This window comes from Lactuca serriola, chromosome 9 (genome assembly GCF_051521515.1).
Source record: "Lactuca serriola cultivar US96UC23 chromosome 9, Lser_US96UC23_V15, whole genome shotgun sequence".
NCBI lineage: Eukaryota > Viridiplantae > Streptophyta > Magnoliopsida > Asterales > Asteraceae > Lactuca > Lactuca serriola.
In genome coordinates this window covers 28,864,804-28,886,716 of record NC_136416.1, presented here as the reverse complement: position 1 = coordinate 28,886,716, position 21,913 = coordinate 28,864,804, and the positions used below count along the sequence as shown (strand labels likewise).

The 21,913-nt window shown below is 35.8% G+C and overlaps 2 protein-coding genes across 7 annotated transcripts; one reads left to right on the top strand and one right to left on the bottom strand.

Moving 5' to 3' along the window:
* Nucleotides 1–1,463: 1,463 nt before the first annotated feature.
* On the bottom strand, nucleotides 1,464–8,980 carry LOC145077010 (uncharacterized). 6 transcript variants are annotated; one of them, XM_079022791.1, is made up of 13 exons: nucleotides 8,894–8,980; nucleotides 8,732–8,810; nucleotides 7,966–8,029; nucleotides 6,544–6,613; nucleotides 6,353–6,460; nucleotides 5,642–5,709; nucleotides 5,324–5,375; nucleotides 5,158–5,211; nucleotides 4,961–5,049; nucleotides 4,813–4,879; nucleotides 4,299–4,527; nucleotides 3,953–4,138; nucleotides 1,464–3,695 (listed from the first exon to the last, which is right to left on the bottom strand). In XM_079022791.1, the coding sequence occupies exons 11-13, from the start codon at nucleotides 4,347–4,349 to the stop codon at nucleotides 3,480–3,482; spliced, it is 453 nt and encodes a 150-aa protein (XP_078878917.1). In that variant the 5' UTR covers nucleotides 4,350–4,527; nucleotides 4,813–4,879; nucleotides 4,961–5,049; nucleotides 5,158–5,211; nucleotides 5,324–5,375; nucleotides 5,642–5,709; nucleotides 6,353–6,460; nucleotides 6,544–6,613; nucleotides 7,966–8,029; nucleotides 8,732–8,810; nucleotides 8,894–8,980; the 3' UTR covers nucleotides 1,464–3,479. The 6 variants fall into 6 exon arrangements, with proteins under 6 accessions (XP_078878917.1, XP_078878918.1, XP_078878919.1 ...); XM_079022792.1 differs by lacking the exon at nucleotides 6,544–6,613; XM_079022796.1 differs by lacking the exon at nucleotides 6,544–6,613 and having other exon boundaries at nucleotides 1,480–3,695.
* A 2,186-nt stretch (nucleotides 8,981–11,166) lies between these two features.
* On the top strand, nucleotides 11,167–13,458 carry LOC145072907 (laccase-2-like). Its single transcript, XM_079019399.1, has 5 exons — nucleotides 11,167–11,316; nucleotides 11,397–11,548; nucleotides 11,640–11,884; nucleotides 11,982–12,116; nucleotides 12,198–13,458. Exons 1-5 carry the CDS (start codon nucleotides 11,191–11,193, stop codon nucleotides 13,301–13,303), a joined length of 1,764 nt encoding a protein of 587 aa, XP_078875525.1. The 5' UTR covers nucleotides 11,167–11,190; the 3' UTR covers nucleotides 13,304–13,458.
* The last annotated feature ends 8,455 nt before the right edge of the window (nucleotides 13,459–21,913 follow it).

The following is a 21,913-nucleotide window of genomic DNA, read 5'->3' as shown; positions in this document are numbered from 1 at the left end:
ATGTTTATATTGATTTTATTATGAATATATTTATTTTTTGTGTTGTATAAATATGTAACAATGTATTAGTTTTTATTATTATTTTGCATTAAACTCAAAATTAGTGAATTATATGGTTTCTTAAACTGTGAATATAATATTTAACCTGTGAATCTTTGATTTTATATATATGATTGTATATACAGATCTGATTTAGAAGGAATAATGGATGCGGCGGTGACACGACTGGTTGCTGGTAGCATGTGGTAGTAGGTGGTGTCAAAATTTTCATTTGACTTATTTGAATATGTATATTCGTGTATATTAATTGTATTAATTTATGAAATTTATGTATTAAATTGAGAATGAATTGTATTAAAGTGTGTATTTTATATAAATTTTGTTTTATAGTATGAATGAACATATGCATGAAAATAATAGACTGTGAATTAGTGAAATAATATGTTTATTAAACTGTGAATATAATATTTTGATGAGAGAAAATTAAAACTGTTAAGGCATAATTTTATTTTTTTTATTAAATTTTATATATCTGGCTGCAAAAATTAAATTTTATGTGTTAAAAAGTATTATCAAAGAAATAGAAGCCAAAATGTTTGTTTTATTAAGCTGTGAATATAGTCAGAAAAATGTCATTAAATTTGGTGTTACTCCGACGGTCGTCCGGCGTTGGTCTGGCAGTGATCCGACAATAAGTGACAACTTTTGTAAACTAAGGAACGGAAAAGTTTGCTTAATATAATATTAATGTTTGATTTGTCCAAAATACCTTTAATAAAAATATTTTAAAAATGATTCTTAAGGTTGTTAACCTTTTTGGGTTCTTATTTGAACCAATATATATATATATATATATATATATATATATATATATATATATATATATATATATATATATATATATATATATATATATATATATATATATATATATATATATATATCATTCTCGCTTGCTTTTGGTTGTCAATCACACAGAAGGAGCACTAATGGAGGAAATAACTTAGGGTTTTGAATGAAACAGAGATATGATATGATATCGTACAGGAGGTATCCTAAGCCATTAAATCCGAAAATTACAACTTAAGTCCCTATAGTTTCCTCAAAATAATTATTTTGTCCCCTTACACCATATCTTAACATTAGAAGTTTCAAAAGCATCCCTAAATGGTCCTTCGTAATCTTTTTCTTCCTTTAATATCATTTATTATTATTATTATTATTATTATTATTATTATTATTATTTCTTTATTTAATTAACTTTTTGCTTAAAAAAAACCATTTAAACTTATTTATACTGTTACATCCCCATTTTTACGGTCAAAAAAGACCGATTTTGTTTATGGTTGTTAGAAAATCAGAGTAACATTTTAAATAAAAGTGTTGCGGAATTTGTCCCAAAACAAATAATGATAAAGATTTATCAAAAGCATTTCCAAAGAAACGTATTTCTTTGAAAGACTCGGGATGTCATGTTCGATACAGATCAAAAGCATAAACAATATAATATAAGCCTTACTACATTATTTCATATCTACAGGCCTATATCCGTAATCCCTCATCCAAAACATCACATCTATGCTCGAGCGCCACTACCTGTAATACATGAAATGAGTGGGTCAGGCTTGAGAGCCTGGTGAGCACATAGGGTTTTCAACCCATAATAAATAAGTTATTTAATTTCATCAACCAAAAATAACCCGATTACCCGTTCCTGTTATCCTCACTTTACGTCCCTAAACACCTATCATAAGAGACCTAACCTAAGGATCATCATCGGGATGGACACTACTGCTAAGGGGATTCCTTAGCAATAAATGTCCTTAAGGCAACCATGTGGGGGATGGAGTACACCGGTGAACACATCGTTCATAAACACCTACAAGTTACGAGCCTGCTAGTGTTCCACTGGACTATCTAGAAGAGTCCGTGGTCGTCGTCCATACTCCGCTATATGACAGAATCAACAACAACATCGATGTCTCTCAACATTTTATCACACATCGTCATAGTACATCTACCCATGTTTTACCCCAACATTTTTGTAGATATAAAATACATATACAGTTTAAATCATTTAAAACATGTATAAAATCATTCATCCAGTATAGATAGCAAGTATACAGATAATATGCACACACGACACGTAATTTATATAAAATACTCCATATCTATGTGTAAGATGAAAGTGACTATGCACTCACCTGATTAGGTGGTGACTCGGTACTCGGACAACACTTCGTTATCTCAAAACAATTTTCCCTTGACAAAACCTAGTATCAATACCACTAGGGTTTAGTCTAATGTTAACCGCAATTAATTAATAGTCTAGCTATTATTATTATTATATAAGCGTTAAACAACACCCTATATAACTCATAATAATAGCTCAAATAATTATTTTAAGAACCTAATAACATTACTATAATTATTTAAAAGCTATATTAAAAATTTCATAGGCGTAGCTCACCTACATCGGATTTTAAAGAAAACTGGGCTTTGCTTGGAGCAGCGTTTCTAAACCGAAAGACCATTTTTCTCGGGACTCCGGGAGCCTCGGGGCTTCCTTCGGGTGTTAGGGGTTCACCTAGAATTTAGGGAGGGTTTAAAACCCTAGAGAGAGAAAGATTGTAGAGAGAGAAGTGGAATTGATGTGAAAAATCCAGAAGAGTTCGCATCTATTTATAGAAGGCGAAGCCTCTCGGAACGCTGGGCGTTTAGCAGCTACGCGCCGCGTAGCTTTGGATAAGGTTGTCATGTGGATCCAGCTAGCTCGCACTCGGAAGGGGATAAGGACCGAAGGAATGTTGGGCGTTCCCACTTCGGACGTGGGGCGTAGGGCGAAGCGAGGCGACGTGGCGTGATCTGAGACGGCGCATCAGACGGTTGTGGCTTGGCCACGTCATCAGGTTCGCACCAAATTTCATGATTTCGATTCCAAACTTCAAAAAATCGTATCTTCCTCATACGAGCTCCGTTTTGTACGTTCTTTATATCCACGCGAAGGCAGGAAGGTACTCTTCCACTTTCATTTAGACTTCGTCAGCTAATTTTGATCTATTTTAAAAGTTATATTATTAATAGGCTGAGATAGGATTGGTCCGTTAAAAATTCATAACTTCTTCATCCGACGTCCGTTTTCATCCATCTTTTTATCGTTACGCTACTATTAACGAGATCTTCGATTCTCGTTTAGGTTGTGTCGGCTAAAAACCGCTCGATCTAATATTCGAATTTCGGGTTGTACAATGCTAAGCCGAAACTTCGAAAAATCATAACTTCCTCATACGAAGTCAGATTTGGGCGTTCTTTTTATACACTCTCAGTTTAATGAACACTATGACTTTCGTTTAGATCGCTAAGGCTAAATATCGCTCTATCGTAATTTCACTATTTACGCTTGTCGGTGCCGTGCCGGTTCCGTCGCGAAACTTCGACGGGTCATAACTTCTTCGTTATAACTTGGAGTTCGTGGTTCTTTATATCCCCAGAATCCTTGTTTTGACCACTACAACTTTATGTAAAGATAACGGGTTTATCTCACAATTTAATTTTGCATCGATTTGTTGTTTGGCATCTATTGTTGCAGCTTTGGCATCCATTTCCTCACGCATTTGTTGATGTTTAGCTTCCATTTCTGCAGCTTTAGCATCAATTTTGCCACGCATCTCGTTTCGTACACGTTCATAGACAACCTAAAGTACAATACCATGATAGGAAACTTTGTAAGTACAATGCCATCATAGGAAACTTTGTAAGTACAATGCCATGATAGGAAACTTTGTAAGTACAATGCCATGATAGGAAACTTTTTAAGTATAATACCATGATAGGAAACTTTGTAAGTACAATGCCATGATAGGAAACTTTGTAAGTACAATGCCATGATAGGAAACTTTGTAAGTACAATGCTATGATAGGAAAATTTTATAAAGTACAAAATTAAACGAACCTCTTGGGATGTTATTGTACTAGATGTTCCTTCCAAAAAGCTCGCTGGATCAGACACATATCCGAATCCATATATTCTTCCTTTCTTAACTCCTCCAGAAACATCACACCATGTTTCATTATCCAAGAGGGGGTGGCAACTAGTATCATCACCAAACTTAGCCACCATAGCACTTTCATAAGCCTCCTATTATAGCAAAAAAAATATGAAAAATAAAAACATGAAATAAGGAATGGAATGGTTCATTCCATCCCATTAAATTCATAATCAAGGAATAGAATGAACCACTTCATAAGCCTCCTATTAATTAATACCCAAACCTTGCATAAAGTTGATTACTACTTACAAAACACTTAATTACAACTAGGTAGAGGATCAAAATCATCTTCATCTTCATAACCTAAATCCTCATTTGGGATTTTTTTTAATGTGTTCTCCTTCTTTTAATGGAATCTGTACTGTTGCTGCTGCTTTTGGTTTTGCTTTTGGTTTTATCTGTAGTGTTATTGTAATGTGCATTTACAATACCTTCAATGATTTTCAAAACTCGATCCCCATACTTGCTTACTTTTTCCCTGTGTTGTTATCAACATTTCTCTTATAACTTAAAATAATCATATCTTTAGCACTACCTTTTTTTGAAAAATGTAAGGGTAAAATAGTCATTTGGTCTCCTTCAGACACAACTTATGTATACAACACTTTTACATTCATGTATACATGACTTAATTGAAGAAAAAAATATTTAAGTTTTTACTTGATTAAAACAACACTTTCCATTTCCTCAAATATTTTTAATCATCATTAATAAAAATAAAAAATAAAAAAGTTAGGTGATCAACAAATGTATTACTTATTACCTCCAACAATGGCACACACATTTGTCATGAAATGTAAAATGGAGATATGTGTTTCTGTAAATGTCACCTACAAAACCCATAAAAATATATATTATATATTTTGAGTTTAATTAAATATTTGTATTTTTTTAGATAAATAAATAAATACCTTAATTAGAGAAAGGTTATAGAAGAAGAAAACACCAGGGAGAGACCTTCTGCTAACTTCAGGGTCTTATAGTGTTCAGTAACAGAAAACTATAAAACACCAAATTCATAAAATGTTTTAAACTTTTAATATAAAATAGATAAATTTATTATATGAATAAAACATTTTTTTATTTTTTATTGAATAATAATAAATACCTGATTTGATTGAATAGTGTAACCTCTAATGTTCGTGTAAATCGTTGGTACCACCTGGAATCAAGAGAAAAATATATAAAAATAAATAAATAAATATATATGAGCTTTTTTCATTATTATATTATATAAAATTGAATAAGTGGAGCTTAAAAAAATAAAAACTAACCTTTATAAAGTACTGATACATTCCATTTGGAGATACTTGAAACCAATGCACCCTGAATTTTTTAAAGAAAAATAATTATAAGCAACAAATAGAAATAGCAATGTACTTTTATTTATTTACTTTGATTTTTTTTTTGTTATCAAGACATTGTATTTTAAAGAATCTAACTAATTACACTATTTTATATTTAATTTTTCTTATTAGGGCATTGTACTTCAAATATTATCCAATTATTGAAAATAAAAAAAATAAAAATGAAAGTACGTTGTTATTTGTTGCATTTAAAGAAAAATAAATAATAATTTAATTAGTAATTACCCATAAAGAGGATTTACAATCCCAGGATAATAGCTTCCAAAAGCTAATTTATTTATCTTGTGACTTATCTGAAAATACACATCATCATTAGTAAAAGTAATAAGAAAATTTAATGGATATATAAATGGAGGGCAAAAAGGTAATTTTAATTTATCCATGAATAACCATAGAGACTAAGCATATTACAAATAAAATTGTATTTAAACACACTAAAATTGAAATTAGAAATACAAGTTTTTTAGAACAAATAAGTAAACCCCTGAAAGAGGCTGCATGCTTGACATAAGTAAACCCCTGAAAGAGGTCAAATGAGCCGTATTCTAATGGTTATTGCAGTTATTCTCTCCAAATGTTGCAACTGTAGATAAACAGTGCATGGTTGTTTGTGTCCTCTCTTCTGTTGTATCTATCAGTAGTAATAAGTAATGTTAGGTGTCGTTTTTTTCTTTAGATTGTAACTTTGTACTTTGTATGGTGTTAGGACTTAGGAGTTCGGGTGCTAGTGTCCTTCCTTCCTTTTGTTTATATCATTATACATATGTATTACCATAAGAGCAAGTTTGACGTATTTAAAGATCAAAAAATCTTATGTCTACTTTAGCAACTTCAACCATCACATGACTACATCTAAAGGGATTAGTTGAGAATGTATTTTTTATGTGGTCAAGCATGGTCAAGATTCAATTTTTTTAAGAAAATAAATACACTTACCCCTTTCAAAAGGGTGTGTGCTTCACTTGACAAAAACACAGGGAGCTTCATCTTGTCTTTCACTATCTTTTTCTATACTTTGTCCCTGTTTCCTCCATGAAATGGTGGCTGTTCAAGATTAAATTAGACTTGATAAGGGCAAAACGGTCATTTCACTAGGAAAATTTTACCAATAAGAAAATCACAATCACCTGTCCTGTCCTGTGAGCATCTCAAACAACAAGATTCCAACACTCCACCAATCAACAACCTTGTCATGGCCTAAATAAATAAATTATTTTGTCAAAGTTAGCAATGCATCCAGTTTCATCCAGTTTATGATTCTTTATTTCATCACTTCCTGTTACCCCATTGACTAGCCTCTTGCTTGGATCCTTTTGTAGCAACTAAAAAAAATAAATTTTTTTTATGTGGTCAAGCATGGTCAAGATTCATTTTTTTTAGAAAATAAATCCAGTTTCATCTTGTCTTTCACTATCTTTTTCTTTACTTTGTCCCTGTTTCCTCCATGAAGTTGTAGAGCTGTTTTAGAGTTTAGTTTCAGTCTATATTCCAATCAAACAGGGTGTGGACTTCTAAACAGTGAATGTGTATTGTAGGTTTGGCACAATATCTTATGTTTTCAAACTCAGTAAGTATATATTCAAAAATCCTAACTCCTTGTGCATATTGGCAAAATAACAAAATAAAGAACTTGGTAATCACTCCTTGTCTGAGAACTGCCTTCCAAGTAATTAGAAAACGAATTCAGCTACAAATTATATAATCTTCACTTATATAATTTTCATCAACACATAATAAACCATGGATGAGCCCATAAGAAAAATACATAAAATTTTCATTATGTTCATTCCAACTTTTTAAAATTTAACATGAACTATTGCTTTAATCAAGAAACAGGGGCATTAACTGAATTTTGAAACTGAAATTAAAAAAAATAGAAATTCAGAAATGACAAACATGAAAATGAGTGCTATTAATGCATCTTCCAATTCTTCAAGTTGAGTAGCATCCAAAACTTCTTTCAGTTCTCCAAGAAACAAAATTTCTTTTCCACAATTAGTAACAAACCAAAGGGAGTTTGGCTTAGTCATGCTAGAAGTTATTGGAAAGATAGGTGTTTATATTTAGGTGTGTGTGATTTATCCTTTCTGTTAAAAGACCAAGCAAACAGGCCTAGTAATTTTTCTTTTATTTTCTTGTGAGTGAAGACCGATAGTGGGCCCTCTAAATTCCAAAAGACAAACTAGGACCTAATTTTGTGAATGGAAGACTCCAAGTGGCAGACTATTAATTGTTCCAATTGCTATAGGAGTGTAAACGAGCTCAATCCATGCTTTAGATTGTTAATTGTTACAAAATAAATATTTTGAATAAAAACCTTACACTAGCATGGAATTTAAAAAATAAAAAAGAGGGTGGAAAATCTACAATTTTTTTTGAATGGGTGAAAATTTTGAAATTTATGGTCTACAAAATTCCAATATGGCACTCTGATTATAAACCCTTGTTTTGCACTGCGTGTAATAGGCAGATAGAGTCTGCTACAATTAAGCAAGTATTTATATCATCTCATTTTTTTTTATAAATAATAGCAAATAAAAGAACCTGACCTTAGCAAAGACATCCTTCAGTTGTCAGTAAGTTTAACTTCAAGAATACAAGCCTCGCATATGCCTACAATCATATTTGTATTTATGAAATACCAGATGAGGATTTGGATTTGGAATTGTTTGACAAGGTGTGTGAGATTCACACAAACACTTCAAATCCAAAACCTGAAACTGAAAGGAAGAATATTGGAGGACGAGTATTACCATCTTGGTGAATATGTCACCCGCAGAATTAATTGTACAGTGCTAGACCAGAAAAAGAAAACTATTATGATTGATTTAAGGCTAGGGTTTATTGATTTAGGGCTAGGGTTTATTGATTTGTATACAATTCTAGACCACAAAAAGAAAACTAAGTCAGTCATTAGGTGTCCAGATTAAGTACCCATTAAGTAAGAAAACGAACAACTCCTTTGTTATAATGAAGGATAAGTCACCTGTTTCTTCTCAAATTCACGTTGCCACCTCCTAAATATGAAAGAGAATTGGGGAAAACCTAAAAACGTAAGGGTTCCTGAATCCTTAAATTCTCATGAACTGGAAGACAAACTATGATGAATCAAGCCCTAACTCAAGTTCTAATTCTAAGTGTCTATTCTTATATAGATGCAATCGATGGTAGACCTGAAACTAACTTGCAGATAATGAAGAAGGCATTTCATATGGCTACGAAACACAATAACCAGAAAGTTTCAAGGTAAATTAAACCCTAACAAAGTATATTGTGAAATTGAACTAAAACTAACCTAAGAGAGATGAGATTTACCTGAATCGGAGGTTAACGAAGAATACTTTCAGATTTAAAGATATGGAGGTTGCCGGAATCGGGTGAGTAGCGTCGTCATCTGTTCGAACAGAGATGGTGAGATAAAGCAGAAGCTAATTACACTTAGTAAAGAGTGATAAAGTTGGAGGGAAGGAAAGTTACACTGCCTTCGTGAAGATGGAACCCAAATAAATTTTCCGTCGTCGTTCTCTCGCTAAACGCGTACCATATGCCACAATTTTTTATCCCTCGCTGAACCCTAGCTAAGTGCCTTCATTTTTCGAGTGATTAGCGAGGAATAGTGATGTATCGTTAAATAATTGCCAGATCCGTAGCTGATCCCTCAGTAAATCCTCACTAATATTCCATATATTAAATAAATAAAATAATTATCAAAAACATGATAGATCTGTCGTATTTCCCTAGCTATAAGTCTAAATTTTTGCTAGAGAATAAATCTGTAGCAAAATCCGTAGCTGAAACTCAAGTTTCTAGTAGTGAAACCATTTTTCTTGTTCAATATTTCACGAAAATATTCTCTGATTAGCCCTTTTAACTTCTATTTTACTAATATATCATTTTTGGCTACAAAACATAAATATAAAGCAAATAAGCATTTTTTTCTCCTATTTTAATCATAAATTTTTTTGCAGAAAAGTATCTAAAATATCTCTTAAAATATGTATAATTTACGGTACATATCGGATTTCATCACACTTTTCCTTTAGAATTCTTTTTAAGGTGATTGCCTTCTTTTTCGCACTAAATAAAATAAAACAAACAACATTAGAGATCATTAAATGAAGAAATATAAAATAAAGTAAAATTTGGTAACATGATGAATAAGTAATTCTACACTGCATTCTTTGTAAATGAATGGGGATGAATCGAAGACTTTCCCGTGAAAGACATTTGGATTAATGACTAAACTCTTAAAGAGAAACAAATATTGTTGGCTTATTATTGATAAATCGTCTTCTCATGGTTGGATTTGGAATTGACATAGACAAGTGGGGGTGCCGAAGAGGTTCGGTTCACAAATTTAGACTAGCTTGTTAAGTTGGCTTATATATCGGATTACGAGGATAACTTGGTGTGAGATTTGGATTATTCTGCTAAATTTTATGTTTACTTCACTAGACTTTATATAGACGAGATGATTTTTGAATGTGTAAATTATTCTACAAGATGTAATAGTCTTGTTCCAAAGAAGATTAACATCTTATTCTGCAAGATTTTATTGAACCGGGTGTCAACCAGTCCGAATCTTGGTTGCAGATTGCTCATTGGTGTGACATTGTAATTCACAATATGAACCGTGTTAGATTTATTGTTGCGGATAGATTCATTGTCTTTATCTAATATACAAGCATAAAATGTGTGGCTTTGGATGCGATTAATATGACTTTTATATGGACAATGTCGAGCTTTGGGAATGATTTGGTGTTTGGGTTGCAAAAATATTAAAAATTCTATGTTTTTATAGATTTCGTTTCAAATGTATTTTATGTGTCATTTTATTCAATTCTTTTAGCTTTTTATTAGTTTTAACTATTAGGATAAACATATAACCTAGAACAACTTATTAATTATATTCAAAATTGGTGCATGTTGACGCTTTGACTTTTCTTGGTTTTTTTTTTTTTTTTACGTCGTCGAAGCTTCATGACTATAGATCCAAGAGTCTCTTTATATTAGTTTATTTTTCCAGTGTCACATGTGGTTATTGTATACATATGAAATTGTAACTAAATGTTAGAATATACATAAAGGAGAAAAACACAAATATAAAGTACTTGGAGAGTGTGTTTCTAGTCTGTATTTATTTATTTATGGGTAGCCCTTTGAAGAGAAAATAAACTAGTAAACTTAGAGTAATATGTATAACTGAAAAGTCCTATAAGTATAACTCATTTGTTTTGAGTTTCAAAAATGGTGTCCCGAAAAAAGTTATTCCTCTTGTAAAACTTTTAATTCTAAATCAAATTAAAATAATTTTCTTTATTACTGTTAAATAGTATATCTAAAATATCCTTCAATAAACACATAAAGAGCTAGATGATCAAGTAAATTTAAACTAAAGTCGAGAAGACTATGCGCTTTCGCTTTGTAAAAACTGCTTTGTTGATTCTTGAAGTGATTTAAGTACGTAAAATTGGTGGTGATTTTATGATAGAAGATAAAGTACCTGATACGACAGACTTACCCTTTTTTGCCATTGTAGGTTTGAAACAAAGGGCAACATAGTCATACTATAAATTGGATGAGTTGATAACCAATAGGACGCAAGTCAAAATCAGATATATTGACTTTAACACCACTCTATGGTATAACTGGACCACATGCAGTAGGTAAAATATATATGTTCTTCACAAGTATACATTCATGATTCATCCCTATATAAACCATTACCCTCCATCATTCCGATCACCCACCATAACACACCAAATACAATCAACATGGCTCTACCATCAACTTTCTTGCCTGCCGCTTCTCTCTTTCTTACATTCTGTCTTTGCTTGTACCCTCAACTGGCATTAGCAAATCCTGGTTCCACTGGTATTACCAGGCACTATAAGTTTAACGTAAGTTTGATGTTTACTACAGATTCTATTCTTTTATCGTTTGTTTTATATCTTTATTGATATATGATATGTGTATTCAGATACGGATGCAAAATGTGACGAGGTTGTGTCAAACCAAAAGCATAATAACTGTCAATGGCAAATTCCCGGGTCCCAGGATTATCGCTAGGGAAGGCGACCGATTGGTGATTAAAGTGGTTAATCATGTCTCCAACAATATCACTATCCATTGGTACGTATTTAACTTTTCTTGATTGTCGGATTTACCATCATTTTTTTTTGCCTTGTGGTGTTAATATTAAACGATTGTTTGATGAGGGTAGGCATGGAATTCGACAACTTCGGAGCGGATGGGCTGATGGGCCGGCATACATAACACAGTGTCCGATTCAAACTGGCCAATCGTATGTCTACAACTTCACCATTATCGGGCAGACCGGAACACTTTGGTATCACGCCCATGTTTCGTGGATTAGATCAACCCTTTATGGCCCAATTGTCATTCTCCCTAGACGCAATACTTCGTACCCTTTTGTGAAACCTTACAAGGAAGTCCCTATTATATTTGGTAACTAATTAACGGGCCTCTTTTTCTTAGTTAACCTTGTTTGCGAATTATCGTTTTTGTACTAAACTAAACTAAACTACGTCTTGTTAATTAATAGGGGAGTGGTGGAACAGCGATACGGAAGCTGTAATTAATCAGGCCCTTCAGACCGGAGCTGGCCCGAATAATTCAAATGCTTATACCATTAATGGGCTTCCTGGACCATTGTATAACAACCGTTCTTCACCAATGGGTACATAATTATTAAAGATCGTTGTATAATTAATAAGTTTATATCTTTTTGTTCTCTTCTTGATTTTGTGATTGCATGCAGAAACGTTTCAGCTTACGGTGAAGCCAGGAAAGACATACCTTCTTCGTTTAATTAATGCTGCCCTCAATGACGAACTCTTTTTCAAAATTAGAAATCATACATTTACCATTGTTGATGCCGATGCGAGTTATGTGAAGCCATTTGAAACAGATACAATCTACATCACGCCGGGCCAAACGAGTAATGTTCTCTTCAAGACGAAAACCCTCACCTCCAATGCCAAATTCATGATGGCCGCAAGACCCTATTCCACAAATGCTGCCGGAACTTTTGACAACACCACCGTTGTCGGAGTTCTTGAATACATGAGTGATTCCATGTCGTCATCTTCCATTAATGCTTCCATCAAAGACCTTTCCTTACCTACACTACCAGTTATCAATGCCACTTCCTATGTGGCAAATTGGACCAATAAATTTCGTAGTTTGGGTAGTTCACAGTTCCCTGTGAACGTTCCACAAACTGTACAAAATCGGTATTATTTTGCGGTAGGTCTTGGAACTGACCCATGCCTGATAAATCAAACATGTCAAGGGCCGATCAATGGCACCAAGTTTGCAGCTTCAGTTAACAACATTTCCTTCACTTTACCAACAATAGCACTTCTTCAAGCTCGGTACTTTGGAAAATCAAATGCAGTTTTCACCACTGATTTCCCTACCACCCCTCTGAATCCATTTAATTACACGGGTAGCCCACCCAACAACACCATGGTTTCCCATGGTACAAAAGTGGTGGTGCTGCCATACAACACCACCGTGGAGCTGGTGATTCAAGGTACCAACATTTTTGGCTTTGAAAACCATCCTCTCCACCTTCATGGATTTAATTTCTACGTAGTGGGACAAGGTAAAGGAAACTTTAATTCTACTACAGACCCAACTAGCTTCAATCTTGTTGATCCCGTTGAAAGAAACACTGTTGGTGTGCCTTCTGGCGGATGGGTGGCTGTCCGGTTCCGAGCTGATAATCCAGGGGTCTGGTTTATGCATTGTCATATTGAGATCCACCTGAGTTGGGGACTGAGAATGGCGTGGGCAGTCATGGACGGGAAGCTCCCAAACCAGAAGTTGCCTCCACCACCTTCCGACCTTCCACAATGTTGAATTTGATATCATATGTGTACTTTTGACTCGGTGAGTCTTTTGTTTTTCGATTTGAAATTATGTACTCGTGAGTGATTGTTTCAATGGCGTTTTGGATCTGGGATCGAGTCGACTAATTTTTAATCAATGCCCAACCAAAGATCTTTTTGTTTAAATGTATCATTGATAAGACAATTGTCTAAGTATTATAAAAATATTTGATTACGAATATTATAAAAAGTAGGTGTGAAACTCATGTATTACATGAGTTTATTTAAAAAAAATTAAATATGAAGTTTTAACAATTTGAAAAGTTTGAATTTATAAAAAAAATGAAAAAAATTTGAATTATTAAAATTAATGAGACTTTAATACATTGAATATATTATATATATAAAACCTTTCTAATAAATACCTTACATATATATTACCTTTAAATGTGGAATTTAATTTAATAAAATGAAAAACAATAAAATGACAAGTGAAAAATAGAAAATTCAAAAATTCTAGAAAATGTCATGTGTCCAAATTAAGGAGAAGAAAAATATGGCAAAAATATTTTAATTTATTAGGGAGGATATTTGATTACGAATTGCATTGGAGCCGATACTAGTTACCATTTTTCTTCCGTGTATTGCTTGAAAGATATGAGAAACTTTATAAATGTTTGAAAGATATGAGAAACTTTATAAATGTGTTTGGACTGACTTTTATTTTATAAGCGAATTTGTTAGTTACAATAAACTAATTGTTAATAAATTATCTAATGGTTAGTCAATAAGTTATCTTAAATAACTTACAATTTTTTTTTTCTTTTTCGATTTAAAATGATATACTCAGTGAGTGTTTGTTTCAACCGCATTTTTAGATATGGTAATTGATTAAATTTGATCAATGCCCACTAAAAGATCTTTTGTTTAAACGTATCATTTGATAATACATTATTTTGTATAATATACAAATATATCATTACTAAACGGCGTTTTTAGATATGATAATTGACTAAATTTGATCGATGCCCACTCAAAGATCTTGTGTTTAGCTGTGTTTGGTGCGCCACAGGTAGCTGATAAGCTAGCTTATTTTTCGAGCTTTTTTATGTTGTCGTGTTTGTTAAGCCAAAACGTAGGTTATAAGCTAGCTTTTTGAAAAACTACTTAGACTATGTTTTGCGTACTAGCTGAAAAGTTGGTTGTTAGCTGAAAAGCTAGCTAATAGCTGAAAAGTTAGTTGTTAAATAAAAAGCTAGTTGATAGCTGAAAAGCTAGCTGATAAAAAATAACATTTGGTAAACTAGCTGAAAAGCTAGCTGAAATATATAAAATTACATAAAAGTGTAGGGCTGAAGATAGTTTTGATGTTGCGTCTTTTGGGCTCGTTAGTTTAGCCTTGCATTCACCGGTTTGGGCCCGTCCAACCGTGAGCCTTTTATGTATTGTATATAAGTTAAATGCTTGCATGCATATTAGGTTAAGATTGCTGAGATTATCGATATAGCGATTCATCAAGAGTACAATATTTTTCTTTAATCGTTCTTGTAATCTTCTAATCCTTTACAGTTGATGTTCTTAATCGAGCTCTTCTAAGGATTTTATTTAATCATTCGACACGTTTGATTCAAGCTGTTTTGTTCTTATTATTGCGTTTTTACTGTTTCATATTCATATACTTGTTCAAGATCTAATCGATCTTCATAGATTAAAAGTTGTTTTAATCCCATCAATTGGTATCAGAGCAGGAGGCTGTGTAATCGATACACATCTTTTCTGTGAAAAAGATTTCCATTAGGGTTTTCCGCAATCATCGATATTTATTGAGCCGTCATCTTAATTGACGTATCTTAATATTTATTATTTTGCCCTAATCTGCTTTATTACAAGTCTGATCTTTGAACATGTTTTTACGATCATAATGGACGCAACGCAATCAAACCCTATTAATATTTCCAACAACATCGGTTCGACGACAAAGATTCCAATCTTATACACCCATGACTATGAAGTATGGGCGCATCATTTTGAAGATTACGTGATTGGATCGGAGGACAATGGTTATCTCATCTGGGAAGCCATCATCAATGGACCGTTTTCTCATTCTGCAACATCCAGAATCATTAAGACGCAAAAAGAGTACAACGATCTGCTTAAGGACGTGAAGGATATTGCACAAGATGAAAAAGACAAATTCCAGTGCAATATTAAAGCTCTAAGGTTGATCAGATTCGCCCTTCAGTCCGACACATTCAGACTGGTCAGCTCATGTACTACGGCAAAGGAAGTGTGGGATAGACTTCGCGAACTGTATTCCACAGACGAAGATCTTGAACATTCTATCCAAACCTTGCTTCTATCTGAGTTTGGAGAATTCAGGCAAGGGGCCGAAGAAACGGTAACCCAGACGTTTGATCGCTTCAATCATCTTCTCAGCAAGATGATCAAACACGACATTGAAAGGAAGCTCATCGAACAGAAGGTTACCTTCTTGAACGGACTGAGATCTGAATGGAGAGCAGTGGTTTCCACAGTCAAAGCCCATGAGCAGTTTAAATCATACTCTTTGGCGAAACTGGTGGGTATTCTAAAGTCCCAAGAGAAGATTGTGGTTCAAGAGAAGAACGTTGTTTCTGGTCTTGGTTCGTTGGCCCTCCTATCTAAAAGTAAAGCTGTGATGGAGGATGAAGAGCTCAACTTGGAAGAATATGACCTCACAACTGAGGATTATGCCATGATGGTATCCAATCCTAAGACGTTCATAAAGAAGATATTCCCCAGCAACAAAAACCGAAACTGGCAGGGGAGTTACAGCTCTGAAAAAGCGAACAATGAACCGAAGGCTGAGGAGCCCAAGAAGGAACCGAAGGCAGATGGCGATTCCGGAGTAAGCTGTTTCTACTGTGGTGGCAAGAACCACTATGCTAAGGACTGTGTTCTTAAGAAGATGGCTGAAAAGGACGATGGAAATGATGAGGAAGCCGTGCTGCAGAAGAGATTGGATGAGTTGAGAAAGAAGAAGTCTACCGCTAACCCTTCTATTAATGCTCTTATTGTGCAGGGTTCGGTTAATGACGATGAGTTCGGTAGCACAGAAGTTTGGTCTACTGACTCAGAAGACGAATAAGTGAGGAAGCCTACTCATGGAAAGGCTTATGTGGCTAAGGAGGAAAGCGGTGGTGGAAAATGCTTCATGGTGACTGACGTGTCTCAAATGAGGGGATACAATACCGATGGAGGAAGCGATGGACCGAAGGTGCAGGAGGATATGTGCTTTACGGCCAAACCACTCAGCCAGCAGTTCAATGAGCTCGATGAACTGATAAAGAAGGTACAATCTGTTTTTATTTCATCTAAAGTACCATCATCCTCATATGAGAAGGAACTAAAAAATGTTAATACAAGAATTTCTCATTTAGATAGTAGCTTAACTCAAACTCGAGTCACCAATTCTAACCTGACTGATCAATTAAGCAGGGTGGCGTCGAAGAGTGAGGAGCGGCGAATGTGGATTGAGTTAAAAGAGTCGGAATTAGTTAAAGTTAAAGACGAAAACATTTATTTGCAGAGAGACAATTTGAAATTGTTAAAACAACGAAATGTTTTTTGTTTAATAGCTAAACGTTTATATTCCAATATTACTCAACTTCACTTGGATTGTGAGATAGGCCAAAAGATCCATCGCATGATTTTGCCCTTCCTAGAATTTAAGGAGGATGAAATCGATGCCGAAGCCTACAATTGTGAGAGTGTGATATCGTCTGATGATGTCAATCCGACCTACATGTATGGACTGGACAAAATTGAGTCCTTCATTAAATCCAAAGACCACAAGGACATGCTCAAAAATCTTTTGGACGAAAATGACAGACTTAAACTGAGAACCGAAACCATGCAAAAATTTGACTCTCTAAACGCCAACGTAAGCTCAGAAAACAAAATCGATGTTGAAAATGCATCTGAGCTTAACGAGGACGATAACATGAGTGAAATTTCTGTAGAGGACACAGTTGACTGCTCAGAGTTTGTTAAAAGCGAAACTGAAAACCACAAAAACCTAATTTCTGAAAACTCTGTGGAGTTCGCTCGATTGTCCCAACAAAAGTCCCCGAAATTAATAGAAAAAGCAGTTGTGTATCAAAAGGTCAGGACCACTCCGAATCAAGTATACAAAGTGACTGGAGTTACCAAACATCAAACAGCTGAGCTCACAGATATTGTAAACGAAGACAATGCAGATGGTTGTGATGAGTACTTCTGGGAAGCTCCAATAGATAATGGAAACGAAACCGTTGGTCTATCTGAAAGAACCTCCTGGATGAGAAAAGGGAGATACATACCTGAACCATTGAATAAGCCCGATAATTTCAGTGAGCCAAGCACCAGTGGTACGAAAGATATTCCTCAGGAGGATGGGAGATCAACAAAAGAAGACATTCCTTCCACTCCCTCAGCTCAAAGTGAAACCTCTTCGGACATTCCTTCTACTCCCTCAGTGCAAACTGAATCTTCTTCGGATACTCCCTCTGCTCCCTCGGCTCAAAGTAAAACTCCTGAAGTTCAAAAGGAACCAGCCAAGGAGACAACAAAAACGAAAGCGAACGTTCATCATCAACCTAAGCAGATGAGAGACAAGAAGATAGAAAGGAACCAAAGATACAGGAAAAACCTTTCTGAAAGGAAACAATTCTGGCACTCCCAGAATGCATACTACTCACACCAAGACAAGAATCTGAAGTATGAAAACAATCCTGTAAGAAAGCCTGAAAGTTCCAACAACCGAAAGCCAAGGTTCGGTTCACAAGAAAATACCAACCGAAAGCCAAGGTTCGGTTCACAAGAAAATACCAACCGAAAACCAAGGTTCGGTTCACAAGAAGATACCAACCGAAGGCAAAGGTTCGGTTCTGAAAAGGACTTCAACCGAAACCAAAGGTTCGGTTCCAAGCACAACTCCAACCAAACGCAGAGGTTCAGTTCTGAAGTCAAAGGGGAACAAGACTCTAAGGTCAGTCTCTCCAATGATCAAAAGCAAAAGAGTCACCTAAAGTCACCAGCCAGGAAGTCCTCTCCATCCAAAACCTCTCATTCTAACTCTTCTCGTTCTTCTAATTCTTCTACTTCCACCAATTCATCTCCATCTTGCTCTAAAGCTAATCCCGCCTGCTCTCAAAAGCTTCATTCATCAGCTGAACAGAAGGGAAAGCAGAAGGTCGATGAATCCAAACCAGAGTCCAAAGCGAACACACCCAATCCTAACAAAATAAAAGTCTTTACCATTAAAAAGAAAGATGAAACAACTCTAATAAAACGAACATATCTAGTTGACATCTCTCTTACTATTCCCGTTTCCATGAAAAGCTCACATGGACCCAAGAAACTTTGGGTTCCTAAATCTGCTTAATTTTTGCAGGTTATAAGTGACGAGCAGTTTGACGAAGAATGGTACATCGACAGTGGCTGCTCGCGTCACATGACAGGGAGGAAAGAGGAGCTCAGGGAATACAGATCTCTTGCAAATGGTGGCAACGTTAAGTTTGGAAATAACTCTTTCGGCACCATAAAGGGATATGGAATGATAACAAATGGAGACTTCACTATAAGGAAGGTTGCTTATGTGGAAGGACTCCAACACAACCTCATCAGTGTATCTCAGCTTGTTGGAGGTACAGGTCTCAAAGTTTCGTTCGATGATGAAGGTTCTGAAATCATAGAGAAAAAGACAAAGAAAGTGATTCTGAAGTCAGAGCGAAAGGGTGAAATGTTTCCTCTGAACATGAAACCCATCAAAGGAAACCCAGCCATATGTCTGTTATCAAAAGCTCAATCCGACGAAAGCTGGTTGTGGCACAGAAGACTCTCTCATCTCAATTTCAAAGATATCAACCGTCTTGTCACTGGAGGTGATGTTAGGGGTCTTCCATTGCTCAAGTTTGACAGAGAGCATTTGTGTGCTGCATGCGAAATGGGAAAGCAGAGTCGTCAAAGTCACCCATCCGTAATTAACACAAAAGTTGTTGAACCACTCGAATTGCTTCATATCGATTTGTGTGGTCCTTCATCTATCGAAAGCATCGGTGGTAGCAAGTATATTCTTGTTGTCGTTGATGACTTCTCAAGATTTACATGGGTGTTCTTTCTAAAGCTCAAATCTGAAGCGACTCAAAAGCTGAAAGTGTTTATCAAGCAAATTGAAGTCCAGCTCAAGAAGGTCGTTCGAAACATCAGGAGCGACAATGGTCTCGAATTCAAGAACAGGGAGTTTGAAGAGTTTCTTGCAGAAAAGGGAATTAGTCATAATTTCTCAGCTCCCTACACACCACAACAGAACGAAATAGTCGAAAGACGAAACCGATCCTTGTGTGAAGCTGCCCGAACTATGCTAAGCTTCGCTTCCTTACCTCTTTATTTTTGGGCTGACGCTATTTCTGCTGCTTGTTATACACAGAACAGGTCCTATCTCAACAAGCGATTCACGCTCACACCATATGAGATTATAAACAACAGAAAGCCCAATGTGAAATTTTTCCATGTGTTTGGCTCAAGGTGTTTCATCTTTACCTCTAAAGAACACCGCAACAAGTTTGATGTCAAAGCCGACGAGGGAATCTTTCTGGGTTACTCACTCACATCCAAGGCGTACAGGGTCCTAAACAAACGTTCAAGAAGGATTGAAGAGACATACTATGTGACCTTCGACGATAGCTATGTCAAGAAGCTACAAGCCATAGAAGACACGGCCAGGGAAATCTTTCCTCAAACTGGCCAAGTCACAGTCTCAATCGCCAATTTATACGAGAAGTTTATGGAACTCTTTGACGAATCGGAAAAAGCTTCTCTCTCAGAAGCGGGTGCAGCTGACAACAAAGTTGATCATATGAAGCAAATTGTCGAAGATGCTGCAAAAAGAATGCATGAAGGAGAATCGCCCACTGATGAATCTCCAACCAACAATGCTTCAGTCGAGGGGGAGCCAAGTTCTCATGTCGAGGGGGAGCCAAGCTCACAAGTCCAGGGGGAGCCAAGCTCTACTACTTCAACCAAAGGCCCTTCACCAACCGAAGGTGCCTCTCCAACCAAAGATGCCCCTCCAAACGAAGGTGCTTCAACGCCTGAAAGTCCAGCACCACAAGAAACCCCTGAACCTCATGTTTCTCAAGACTCATCAATTGAGGGGGAGCATAATGATATGACGCTTGATTACGATAGCCAATCTGAGCCAGAAGAGATGATCAACGCTGAACTAGATCCAACCTTCGATCCGAATTACCCTCCTCTTACCAAATGGACCAGAGATCATCCTATCTCTCAAGTAGTTGGTGATATATCTGAAAAGGTTCTGACCCGATCTCAACTGAAGGCAAAACAGACATCCTTATTTTCAAAGGTTGAGTTTTGTATGTTTAACTCATTCGTATCAAAAGTTGAACCGAAGACAGTGAACACTGCCCTCGATCACTCTGATTGGGTTCAAGCAATGCAAGACGAACTGAACGAGTTTGAAAGGAACAAAGTCTGGCGCCTCATTCCAACTCCTCCAGATGCTTCGGTTGTTGGTCTTAAATGGGTTTTTAGAAACAAAATGGACAAGGAAGGTAATGTCATAAGGAACAAGGCTCGTCTGGTGGTCAAGGGATACTGTCAGGAGGAAGGAATAGATTACGAAGAGACGTTCGCTCCAGTAGCTAGGCTAGAATCTGTTAGAATATTGCTGGCCTATGCTGCTCACAAAAACTTTGAGGTTTTCCAAATGGACGTCAAGTGTGCATTTCTCAATGGAGAACTCGAAGAAACTGTGTATGTGGAGCAACCTCCTGGGTTCGTGAACGAAAAGTATCCAAATCATTGCTATATTCTGGATAAAGCTGTGTACGGCCTCAAACAAGCTCCGAGAGCCTGGTATGAAACGCTTATAAAATTTTTAAAGATGTCTAAATTTAAACAAGGTTCGGTTGACCCAACCTTCTTTCGCAAAAAGGAAAGTAACCACCTTATGATAGTTCAAATTTATGTCGATGACATCATCTTTGGCTCCACGAATCCCAACTTAACAGCTAAATTCAGACAGTTGATGGAGACTAAGTTCGAAATGAGCTCAATGGGTCCTATTAATTTTTTCCTTGGTTTAAATATAAGACAGGGACCCGAAGGCATCTTTATCAATCAGGAAGCTTACACGAAGACTCTCCTAGCGAAGTTTGGAATGATGGGCGACTCAAAAGTCAAAGTCCCAATGGCATTTGGCACCAAACTTACCCCTTCACTAGATAAACCGGCTGTCGATATCACGCTCTATCGTCAAATGATAGGCTCACTGATGTATCTAACTGCTAGCAGGCCTGATATCATGTTTTCTGTGTGTTATTGTGCTCGATTTCAGGCTAACCCACGCGAACCTCACATGCTGGCAGTAAAGAACATCTTACGCTATCTCAAGCGAACCACCTCCTTAGGTCTATGGTATCCATCCAATTCAGGCTTCTTCGTTCAAGCCTATTCTGATGCTGACCTTGGAGGATGTGGACTCGACCGTAAAAGCACAACTGGTGGCTGTCAATTTCTTGATGGGAAATTGGTCAGTTGGCAATCCAAGAAACAAACATGTGTGTCGCTGTCTACTGCCGAAGCGGAATACATTGCC